The following is a 12,883-nucleotide window of genomic DNA, read 5'->3' as shown; positions in this document are numbered from 1 at the left end:
CCTTTCCGGGATTGGATAGAAACCTGCTCACAACTCCCACTGCATGTGCTATATCAGGTCTGGTGCAAACCATAGCATACATCAAGCTCCCTACTGCAGATGCATATGGCACTTTAGACATGTGATTTTCTTCTTCCTCTGTCTGAGAAGATTGCCTTTTTGAGAACTTTAAGTGAGTTCCCAAAGGTGTATTCCTGGTTTTAGCATTTCCAACATTGAACCTGCTAAGCAATTTTTCAATATATTTTTCCTGAGATAAATTTAGAATACCTTTAGATCTATCCCTGGAAATTCTCATACCAAGAATTTGCTTGGCTGGACCAAGATCCTTCATTTCAAAATTTTCTGACAATTGTTTCTTCAACCTGTCAATTTCTGCCATATTAGCACCAGCAATCAACATGTCATCAACATACAAGGCAAGAATGATATAACTATCAATATATTTCTTCACATAACAACAATGATCTTCTTCACATATGTGAAATCCTGAGTTTCTCATAAACTCATTAAACTTCTTATACCATTGTCGCGGTGCTTGTTTCAACCCATACAAACTTTTATGAAGCTTGCATACAAGATTCTCTTTGCCTTGTACTTCAAAACCTTTTGGTTGTGCCATAAAGATTTCTTCCTCAAGATCTCCATGTAGGAATGCAGTTTTCACATCTAACTGCTCCAGATGAAGATTTTCTGCAGCTACTATACTCAAGACAACTCTGATGGTAGTCATCTTGACAACAGGAGAGAAAATTTCTGTGAAGTCAATTCCTTGTCTCTGTTGGAACCCTTTCACTACGAGTCTGGCCTTATATCGTTTGCTGCCATCTGGTTCTTCTTTTAACCGATAGACCCACCTGTTTTGCAAAACCTTCTTTCCTTCTGGAAGCTTGGTTAAAGACCATGTCTTATTCTTCTGAAGAGACTTTATCTCATCTTCCATTGCTAGCTCCCACTTAATAGATTCACCTCCCTGCATAGCCTCAGCAAAATGCTCTGGCTCACCAGCATCAGTCAACAACAAGTAATGCAATGAAGGGGAGTACCTTTGTGGTGCTACAATGGTTCTGCTAGACCTTCTAGTCGGTAATTCAGGAGTTACTGACTCTACTATCTGTTCAGGTTCTGACCCAAACTCTGACTCGGGCTCTGACTCAGGCTCTACATCTGTATTATGCCTTCTGTTGGCTACATCACTTTCTGAAACTTCTTCTAATGATACCTGCTCTGGCTTTTTATTTGCATTTGCAAATTCTGCAGTCCTGTCCTTATAGAACATGTTTTCATTAAAAGTAACATTTCTACTTCTGATAATTTTCTTGTTTTGGTCATCCCAAAACCTGTAGCCATACATGTCAGATCCATAGCCAATGAAATAGCATCGCTTTGCCTTAGGGTCCAATTTATCTCTACTATTAGAGTTCAACAAAATATATGAAGCACAACCAAAAACTTTCAGATGTGAAAGGTTTACCTCATTTCCAGACCATACTTCTTCAGGTAACTGATAGCCTAAAGGAACTGATGGTCCTCTGTTTATGAGATAGGCTGCTGTGCTTATTGCATCTGCCCAAAATACCTTGGGTAATCCTGACTGGATTCTCATACATCTTGCTCTCTCATTCAAGGTTCTGTTCATTCTTTCTGCCACACCGTTTTGTTCTGGTGTTCCTGGAATCGTCTTGATCATTCTGATCCCATTCTCTGAACAAAACTCCTTGAATTGATTACTGTCATATTCTCCACCATTATCAGACTTCAAACATTTAATCTTTAAACCTGTTTGAGTCTCAACCTCCTGTTTCCACCTTTTAAACACAGAAAACACATCAGATTTATTTTTAAGAAAATAAACCCATACCTTTCTTGTAGAGTCATCAATGAAGGTTACGTAATACTGTGAACCTCCAAGAGATTTCACTGGAGCTGGCTCCCAAACATCTGTATGCACTAGTGCTAGTCTTTCAACTTTAGACGACTTACTTGTTTTGGAGAAGCTAACCTTTTTCTGCTTTCCAAAGATACAATGTTCGCAAGGTCCAACGTCAACATGCTTCAAGTTAGGTATTTTACCTTTAGAGACCATGAGCTTCATTCCTTTCTCACTCATATGCCCAAGTCTCTGATGCCACAAAGAGGAACTGTTGCCAACTTTTGCAACTGATATCATATCCTCATCTGCAATCATGTAAAGAGATCCTTGCTTCTTCCCACGAGCAACAACAAGATTACCTTTCATTACTTTCCAGTGTCCATCTCCAAAGGTGGTGTAATGCCCCTCATCATCCAACTGCCCTATAGATATTAAGTTTCTCTTTAAGGCTGGAATATGTCTGACATTCTTCAAAGTCCACACACTTCCATTAGAGGTTCTGATATTGATATCACCTCTTCCTATAATATCAAGAGATTTCCCATCTGCAAGGTAGACCTTCCCAAACTTTCCTGGAACATAGTTAGATAATAGTTCTAAAGAAGGTGTAGTATGAAATGACGCACCTGAGTCTATAATCCATGAATCAATAGAACAATCTAGACTACATAATAGTGCATCTTCAATTTCATCAGTTGCTGCATTTGCTGATTGATCACTATCTTGCCTCTTGTTGTTGTTGTTCTTCCTTGGAGCCCTACATTGATTTGTAAAGTGACCCCTTTTCTGACAATTCCAACAAGTGATATCATTCCGGAATTTTGGTTTTGATTTCTCTCTAGACTTTGATCTGCCTCGGCCTTGATTACGACCTTTCTGGCTACTTCTTCCTCTAGTTTCAGTACTCAATGCTGAACCGGAACTAGAACTGGAAGATTCCCCTGAACTTTTCCTGCGAACATCTTCGCTTAAGATCAAGTCACGGATGTTATCAAGCTTCAACTTACTATTACTTGCAGAATTACTAACTGCAGTAACAGTTGCACTCCAACTTTCCGGAAGAGATGATAATAAAATTAATGCTTTCACCTCATCATCAAATGTTATCTGCACTGATGTCAACTGCGCAATAATTGTATTGAATTCACTAATATGATTAGTAATCGAGTTACCTTCACCCATTTTTAGGTTGACTAGTCTGCGAATCAAATACACTTTATTGGCTGCAGATGGCTTCTCATACATATTTGACAATGCCTTCATCAAATCTACGGTTGTGTTCTCGTTCATGATGTTGAACGCAACATTCTTGGCTAATGTCAATCGGATCACACCGAGTGTCTGCCGATCTAACAAATCCCATTCCGCCTGCTCCATGTCAGTTGGCTTCTGCCCTGTTAAGGGTAGATACAACTTCTTCTGATACAGGTAGTCCTCTATCTGCATCTTCCAGAACCTGAAGTCACTGCCATCAAACTTCTCAATCCTCACCTTCCCTTATTCCAATGCCATTGCTCTTGCTGCTTTGATGAAAGCTCCTGCTGCTTTTGACCAAAGCTCCTGCTGCGGCTTTTGACCAAAGCTCCTGCTGCGGCTTTTGACCAAAGCTCCTGCTGCGGCTTTTGACCAAAGCTCCTGCTGCCTTTGACCAAAGCTCCTGCTGCCTTTGACCAAAGCTCCTGCTGCCTTTGACCAAAGCTTCTGCTGCCTTTGACCAAAGCTCCCACTACTTCTCTAAACTGAGATCCCCAAGAAGAAAAAAATAGAAACCAAATCTTTTCTGATGTGGAAGATCAGACAATGCTGCAACCACAAAGCATACTAAGAAAAATGGCTCTTGATACCACTTGTCAGGTTTTACAGAGGGGGTTTCACTGGGGAGAACAACACCAATGAGACCTGAGCCCAACCACATAAGACACTGACACCACTCTCAACCCAAAACCTTAAGGCAATGGGTTTATGGGCCTTTATGGTGCTCTACTTTCTCAATTCTGGTCAATGTGGGACTTAGACTCACACTTGGATTCCTAACATATCTATACTGATAATAATAATAATATTATTATCCGGTGATAAAAAATAATGATAATACAACAACTACATTATGTAATACACATATTTAATGTCCTTTGTTAGAAAATTACTTATCATATTAAAGCTTGGAAATTACAGTTTTGTAAAGTTGTAATACCTCTCTAATGATATCATATGTAATCCCATTAGTGGGATCCTTTAGCTTCTCCAATTGAACACTTTCATAGTACGCATGCTTCAATATTAACATTAATATTAAACTTTCTAAAAGACCATTGTTATCAGAAATATTGAATGATTGGATAGAGTAAACTTTATCCTCACTGATTTTAGATCGAAAGTTGTATATCCGTGTGCATTTTACTGAGGCATGAATTAAGATACGTTGTAAGTTAAATCAGTGATATTGTAATTGTAAGTTATAACAATAACAATTTAGGCTATGAAGAGCAAATAATTTGTGAAAATTTTGGAATGGACTACCTCTTTATCTTGGAGTATAATCTCCATTAAAAATTGAGGTTTGGTTATGGTATAATCTTTAACCAACTAAAGCCTCATCACTCAAGCAACAATATGCCAATTTTTCCTCTCGTAATGTGCACCCATTGATTAGAACCTATAATGAATATCAATATTGTATGTGTTATTTACTAAAATCCGGTCACAGGGGATGTAACTCAAGACAATCAAGTCTCTACATTTTTTCGGGTGGAAGTTTATAAGCACCAGGTGTAAGGGTCAGACCCGGAAGGTTCCTTACACTGAACTACAATATTTTGTTTTAAAAGATAATATATTTTGTTTAATTTTATTTTTTAAATTATGTGGGGGATTGTTAGAAATATTTTAGTATAATTTAAAAAATAAATAATTAAAATAAAAAAACTTATTATTACTTATGATTTTATAGACCTTTAATTTATGGGTTAATGTTTTTAATGGCTAACGACTATATTCTTATTACTATTTACTTCGTTGTCTCGCTTTTCTACCTATAAATACCACCTAGGTGCATGAAGAGAGACAGAACAACAAAGACAACAAACACTAGAGTTTTTCTTAAAAGTGTTATTTTTTTTCTCTATATTATCTTTAAGACAGTGGTGTTCATAAGATTCGGAGATCCTTCGTTGCACTCGATCAATCTGACGGGTTGTTGTATCTTGGGAGAGAAATGCATATGATTTGAAACACATATGATTGTGTATTTGTTTAGCCCTGTGCAGTAGGGGCGTTTTCTCTCTAAAGATAACGCTATGCGTGCCTCAACTTAGGATATTTCTACTCCTTTCCTTGTTTATTTTTTGTTTATTATTGTTATTATAATTATTGATCTATGATTAATATTCTTTGATTCATATACATGTTAGTAGCTCTAATAATTTTTATTATTAATAGTATTATTTGAGTAATCATTTTCTAACATGCACCAACTTTAGTTCTTTGTTTATCCCTAAGCAAAGCTTGAAATAGTTAGACATAATGGTTTCAAAAAGATTTGATCATGGTTGGTTTAGGAATCTATAATTCACACTTCATAAAAAAGTTAAGAGAAATGCAATCAAGTACTTGAATTGGAACCAACGAAATCAGTTAGACACAAATGCAGTTCAGTTATCATAGCTAAAGATCAAACACATGTTCTCTCAAATGATTTTCTATTTAAGTGCATGATTGCATCCACCCAAGTGGTCAAAGTGTTTGCTCTCTTAGCATCCTTTGCAATTGTCCACTTGACTTTATATTTTCATTCCTAACTGCTATGTACACATGATTGGCAAAGATCACTAAGGTCTTTTGGGCTTGTAATATGGCTGAGCTATCGAAGAACTTTGTTTTACATGACAAGTAAGACTCACTACTAAAAAGAATAGTCAACAATGTGCAAGTGCCATGAGTCCAATGCTTGTTCCAACCATCTTTCTTTCTATTTTTTCTCTTCTGTTGTAACCCAATTTCTTTTCCTTTTATTTTCTTTTGGGTACACCTCTATTTGCTTATTCATTTTAGATTTAAGTGTCTGATGAGTTCAAATTTTTCCCCTCATTTAATGTTTAAATTTGGGGATTTAATAGAATTTTTGTGCTTAAGGATTAATTTAATCAAAATTTGTGATTATTGGATTTATTGAGTACGTAAGTTAAAAATGGTGTAAAAATTGATTTTAGTTGCATAAAATATTATTGGATATTCTAACGTTTGTTAATGCAGCTGAAGTTTAATTTGGGTTATTAAAAGTGTGGATTTGAAATATTTAAAGTTAATAAGTCCAAAATCAAGAAATTCTAGAAAAGAATAATTCAGGAGCTAAATGCACCCCCAGTTTTTTTTTACACACTCCTCCTGCGAGTGGACCACAAAAGCCTGTTCTGCACTCTCAGCTTTTACTAAGTTGCACCCCTCCAACCACTTAAACCCATCTCAACCAGATTATGTCATGTGGCAATCCCCACCTTTCAAAGTAGGCCAACCATATGCTTATATGTGTCATTATCCTTGTAAACACATCTGCACCAATTATACACTGCCACATCATCATCTTCCTCAATCTCACACATGAAACCCTAACTATAATCTTCCTCCTCTTCCACCATCACCATGTCGGCAGCCGCCACTCTCCACAGTAGCCACCACCACATGCACCAGTCACGACCACCACCATAGAAACGCACCGGAAATCACGTTGGCCACCATAAGCGACGCACGACAGCCATCACACCTGCAACACACCAGCAGCAGCCATGGAAGCTTGAACCACCGCTGGCAGCCACCGCAATCTCCATGCCGTCCTCCATCTTCTCGCACCATCTGCAACACACCATCTTCTCGTACAACAGCAACCACCATCTTCGCACCAGATCTTCGTCGTCCACGCATCACCGTTCGTGAACGTACGACAGCAGCACCTCCATTGGCGAAGAAGAAAAACAGGAGCTCCACCATCCATGGAAGCCGCGCGAATCTGCAGCAGCGTAACCATTGGATCTGCAACAGCCGCAAATGCACCTCCATCATCTCTGCACCTACGCCATTCACGGACCTCGCCTAGATCACTGCTGCTCGCATCTGCACTGCGTACATCTTCGCAGCCGCCACCATCTCTACAGCAACCATTGCGCGACCACCGCACCTGCACCTGCACCACCATTGCAGTAACAACACTTTCATTCTTCACCGCTGCAGATCGAGCCATCTTCCATCATCTTTGTACCGTGAGTTCGCGCCATCACAGCAACGCCTGCAACAACCTTCACGCACCAGCAATTTGAACCTTCGAACTCCATCATCGTGCCAGAGAAGTCCACAGATCTGCACCATCTCATCAACGTCGGAGCAACCACCACGCCTGACCTTTTCGTCGGTCACCATTGGAATTGCAACAGGCCAACATTCATCACGTCTGAAGCGGCAGCCACAAGCATTTCCATGACAGCCGCATTGCACCTCGTCGCAGCCAAAGGAGGGAGAAACCATGGAGGAAGAAACCCTAGTTTGGAAAGAAAGCACTCTCTCACGTGTCAGCCTCTCATAGGGCAGTCAACAGGTCAACTGGTCAACGCAACACTCAACTTTGGTCAATTCAGGTCAAATTCTGATTAATATTGCAAAAATGGTCAAACAAGAGAGACAAAATTAAAAATTGGACAGGAATTAAATTGCTAATTAATTAAATAAAGATAAAAGATTTTAGCAACCAAACAGATAAAGAAAGTCCAAAAGAGGCCTAAAGGAGTAGAAGAAGGACACTTAGAACTCTATGGTTCTGACAAATACCGTCATCTACCAAATCTCTCATTTTCCTTTTCTTTTATTTTTCCTTCCTTCATCATATTATCATGTATTCCATCCAAGCCATGGAGGGCTAAGCTTTTAGGGTTGATTCCACTATAATTTCTTAACTGGATTCTGAGGTTAGATGAATTAACTTATTTGTTCTTTTGATTCTGGTTGAGATTTATTTTTCATCTATGTCTTTTAGTTCTTAATCTAGTTAAAGTAATGAATTTTACATTATAGCAAGTTAGCATAATGTTAAATCTAACATAACAATCATATGAATCTAAGGGTTTTTAAATTTTAATTAAGAAGTTACTTTGATTACTTTTTAGAAACTTTCATATGATTGCATGAGTTTTTGCTAATAATTGAGAAGTTACTTTGATTAGAAGTAGAAACTTAGATTAGAATTAATCAAGAACTTACTTTGATTAATTAACTTTTTACTATATATAAGGTCTAAAAGAATAAACATGATTAAGACTAGTAATGTTTAATTGAGAAGTTACTTTGGTTAAATTTACTAGGACTAATCTACAAAGTTCTTGCTTTTAATTGAGACGTTACTTTGGTTAAAAGTGAGGACGTCAACAAACTAATTAAGAAGTTACATTGATTAATTTGAAATCTTAAACAAGAAATCAATAACAATAATCTTTAGAAAACCAATGATGAATCCTATTTTGAAAGAGCAGTTGAATTGACCTATTTACTATTACTGTGTTTACAATCTTTTATTTGCGTGTCAATTACTCTTTGCATATCAAAACCCCATATTTTTATAGTTACTAGTTTTAATTGCATTTTTATAAGAGTCAAATATTTGAAATCAATTTCGTATTCATTGAGAGACGACTCAGGGTTATCTTAACCCTAACTAGTTTTTCACTACTAACTTAACAATATTGAAGTGCTAAAGTTAAGTAGTGGTAATTTGATTGCGTCAATGACAACGATATCAAATTCGGCATTGTTGTCGGGAAATACGGTTAGTATTTTCTTTATTTTGATTCTTATTCATTTATTTAATTTTCTTTGTTTTATTTTATTTTTATTTTATTTTTTTAACGCATTTATGTTTAATAGAGTTTGAGTTTTTTTGTAGTCTTTAGTTGTTTTCGATATTTCTAGCAAAATTTTTGTTTTTGTTTTGATTAAGAATTTCTCTTTAGAAATAGTTTGAGATTAGTTGGGAAAACTCTGGCTAGGAAAGACTTGGTATTTAAGTTGTCCACTGTGACACACCTCTCTTTCTTGGGAGTGAAACCAACAACATCTTAAATTCTTTCTTTCTTGAAATCTTTTTAGAAAACACTAACAAGGAAAAAAATAAAAAAGAAAGGAATGTCTTCAGACTGCGTAGTGCATGACTCGAGCCAACCCGAGTATAATCTATCAATTGGATCCGGAACTTGAACGGAACTTGCGCAAAGCACGTAGAAGACTTGAATTCGAGTGTTCTACTGAGAGAACACCTTCTACATCTGAAGCTACTACAAAAACAATACCTTCATCCCCTCCATTCACATACATATCTTTTGATCCTTCATCAGATCCAGATCCAAACATAATGAAGGAGAGAACCATTAGACAGTTGGCCACATCCAACAATCCCATCATCAACAACAACATCCAATATCTAGAAGGGTAGTGTGAGCTCAAGACTGACCTACTAAAGGCCTTGCCACAATTTCATGGATCAGGAGAGAATCCACACAAACACTTAAGGCAATTCCATATGATCTAGGAAAACTTTAGATCTCCCACGATCGCGTTAGAAACCTTCAAAATGAGAGCTTTTGCTTTTACTCTTCAAGGAGCGACACATGATTGATGGTACTACCTTTCGTTGAGAATCACTAATTAGGCAACTATGGAAAGAATTTTTCTTCAGAAATATTTCCCTGCATCTCGAGTGGCTGGAGTTCGTAGAGAAATTTATGGAATTAAGCAACAAGAAGGAGAAACCCTTAGTGAATATTGGGAAAGATTCAACAAACTCTGTGCATCTTGTCCTTAACATCAAATGCAAGAGCATTCCCTCATTCAATACTTTTATGAAGGAATGAGTTCCTCAGACAGACAATGGGTAGATGCTGCAAGCGGAGGATCTTTTCTGGATGAATTGCCACAAGCTGCTAGAGAGTTGATTGAACGAAAGGCAACTGATAGCCAACAATATGAAACAAGAGCAAATTCAGTAACGTCGTTAAGGGGAGTGCACGAAGTTGAGACTTATCCAGCAAATGAAAAAAAGATGAATGAAAGAATAGTTGGGTTAGGAAAGAAGCTTGATGAGATTGCAAGCTTGTTCAAAACTTCAACTCCAAAAAGTGCAAAGGTGTGTGGAATTTGTACTTCAACAAGCCATTATACTAATGAATGCCCTAGCTTAACAAGAACTATTGTGGAGGAACCATCTCAAGCTTTTGCTGCCAACATGTTTGGAGAAAATAGAACATCTCAGAATAATTATGACTTGTCCTCTAATAGGTATGATCCAAGTTGGAAAAATCATCCAAATATGAAATGGGGTAATCAACAACACGAGCAACCCTATGTTCCTCCTCAAATGAAACAACAACCTCAATTAGATGTTGCATCGGTGGTAGAAAATTTTATGAAGGTTGTGGTTGAGCAGAATGGTGAAGTAAAAACGACGATTACTAACTTAACTCAAAGGGTGGAGAAGTTAGAATCTAAAGTTAATCAAGGATCAAGTCAACTACCTGCACAAACTGTGGTCAACCCGTGTAATGTAAGCGCTATTACTTTAAGATTGGGTAAGCAGGTACGAGGACTTGAGGAAGCCCAAGAGAATGAAGATAAGGAAAAAAAATTTGCACCCATTGATAAAAGTGGAGGATCAGGCGAACCAATACCATGTACATCTGAGACTCCTACACCCACTAATAACTCCAAGTTAGTATCCTCTAATTCTTCTTCTTCTTCTAATTCTTCCCAATCTTATTCTCCCATTCCTCCCTATCCAAACCGTTTGAAACCGAAAACTAAGAAGTTGGAGGAGTTGGACTAAGAAATCTTGAATACTTTCAAGAAGGTAGAGATAAACATCCCTTTGTTGGATGCTGTGAGGCAAATTCCGAAATACGCCAAGTTTCTTAAAGAACTTTGCACCAATAGAAGGCATGTTATGGATAATGAGGTTGTGAACTTGGGATGAAATGTATCAATCATGATCAAGAGACCTATCGAAATACCACAAAAATGCAAGGATCCAAGTATGTTTTCTGTCCCTGTGTTATAGGAAGTACTAAGTTTAACAGTGCCATGTTAGATTTAAGAGCTTCTATAAATGTAATGCCTTTGTCAGTTTTTAATTCTCTTCATATTAGACCTCTTAAGACTACAAGTGTGGTCATTCAACTGGCCAATTGTAGCATAGTTAACCCTGCACGTGTGTTAGAAGATGTGCTTGTCTGAGTGGACAAGTTAATTTTTCATGCAGATTTCTACATCTTGGACATGAAGGATAATGAAGGAATGAGTTCAACTACAATAATCTTGGGAAGATTGTTCATGATGACAACACGTACCAAGATAGATGTGCATGTAGGATCATTGACTATGGGGATAGGAGACGAGAAGGTGCAGTTCAATGTGTTGGAAGCCATGAAGAACCCGACTGAAGACCATTCTTTGTTTTGTATTGATTTATTAAGAGATGTAGTGAACAATTTTGCTTTTGGTTTTTTTGGATGCTTTTTCTAGTTTTTCTTTTTGTTTGGATTTTTCTTTTCTTTTTCGAATACGTCGTACACAATTTTAGACAACAAAGAAAACTTTAAAACAGGTGATATTGAGGATGCAGTTTCACTAGATGATACCTATGTGGCGTCCGAGTGTGATGCTGAGGTGGCTGAAATTATCTTAGGCAATAAAATGTTGTCGTCTATAGAACAACCACCCACTTTTTTCTGCATGCACAAAATACTTTTGGAGGAGGATGCTAAGCCAGTAAGGCAGCCTCAAAGGAGATTGAATCCTCAACTGATAAAGGTTGTGAAGAAGGAAGTTACTAAGTTGCTATAAGCAGGTATTATATATCCTATTTCTGACAACACTTGGGGTGAGTTCTGTACATGTGGTCCCCAAGAAATCTGGGATCACCGTGATAAAAAATGACAAGAACGAGTTGATTCCTACTCGTATTCAGAATAGTTGGAGGGTCTGCATTGATTACAGAAGACTAAAGTAGGCCACCAGGAAAGACCATTTTTCCTTCTATTCATGGACCAAATGTTAGATAGATTGGCAGGTAAGTCTCATTACTGCTTTCTTGATGGATTCTCTAGGTATTTTCAAATCTGTATAGCCCCAAAGGATCAACATAAGACCACCTTTACTTGTCCATTCGGTACATATGCTTATGGAAAGATGCCATTTGACCTTTGCAATGCTCCTGGGATATTTCAACGTTGTATGATGAGTATTTTTACAGATTTGTTGGAGCACTGTATTGAGGTTTTTATGGATGATTTTAATGTATATGGTTCATCTTTTGATCATTGCTTGTCTAGTCTTGCGAAAGTCTTGGAAAGATGTGAGGAAACAAACCTTGTTTTAAATTTTGAAAAATGTCATTTTATGGTGGAACAAGGTATAGATTTAAGACACGTTATTTCCAAGAATGGTATATCTGTAGATCTTGCTAAAATTGATATTATTTCACAATTACCTTACCCCTTTTCTGTGAAAGAGGTTCGATCTTTTCTTGGACATGTAGGATTTTAAGGAGGTTTATCAAGGACTTCAGCAAGATAGCCAACCCTCTCTCCAACTTGCTGCAAAAAGATGTACCATTTGACTTTGGAGAGAGATGCAAAGATGCTTTTGATACATTGAAAAAGGCGCTTACCATCACTCCTATCATCTAGCGACTTGACTAGACATTACCATTCGAGTTGATGTGTGATGCATCAAACTTTACAGTAGGAGCGGTGCTTGCATAAAGAGATGGGAAGCTACCACGTGATATATTATGCTTCCAGAACATTGGACGCAACGTAGGCTAACTACACCACAACTGAGAAGGAATTATTAGTTGTTGTGTTTGCCTTGGACAAATTTAGACCGTATATACTTGGTTCCAAGGTAATTGTTTACATTGATCATACAACATTAAAATTCCTTCTTAAGAAAGCAAATTCGAAGCCAAGGTTGATTAGATGG

The 12,883-nt window shown here is 37.4% G+C and overlaps 1 protein-coding gene across 1 annotated transcript; it reads left to right on the top strand.

Annotated features, from left to right (window-relative positions):
* The first annotated feature begins 9,755 nt into the window (after window positions 1-9,755).
* On the top strand, window positions 9,756-10,727 carry LOC114184600. Its single transcript, XM_028071917.1, has one exon. The coding sequence runs from the start codon at window positions 9,756-9,758 to the stop codon at window positions 10,725-10,727; it is 972 nt and encodes a 323-aa protein (XP_027927718.1).
* Window positions 10,728-12,883: the final 2,156 nt, after the last annotated feature.

This window comes from Vigna unguiculata, chromosome 5, assembly GCF_004118075.2.
Source record: "Vigna unguiculata cultivar IT97K-499-35 chromosome 5, ASM411807v1, whole genome shotgun sequence".
Classification (NCBI taxonomy): domain Eukaryota; kingdom Viridiplantae; phylum Streptophyta; class Magnoliopsida; order Fabales; family Fabaceae; genus Vigna; species Vigna unguiculata.
The sequence above is the reverse complement of the archived record's forward strand: the minus strand, read 5'-3'. Positions and strand labels throughout refer to the sequence as shown.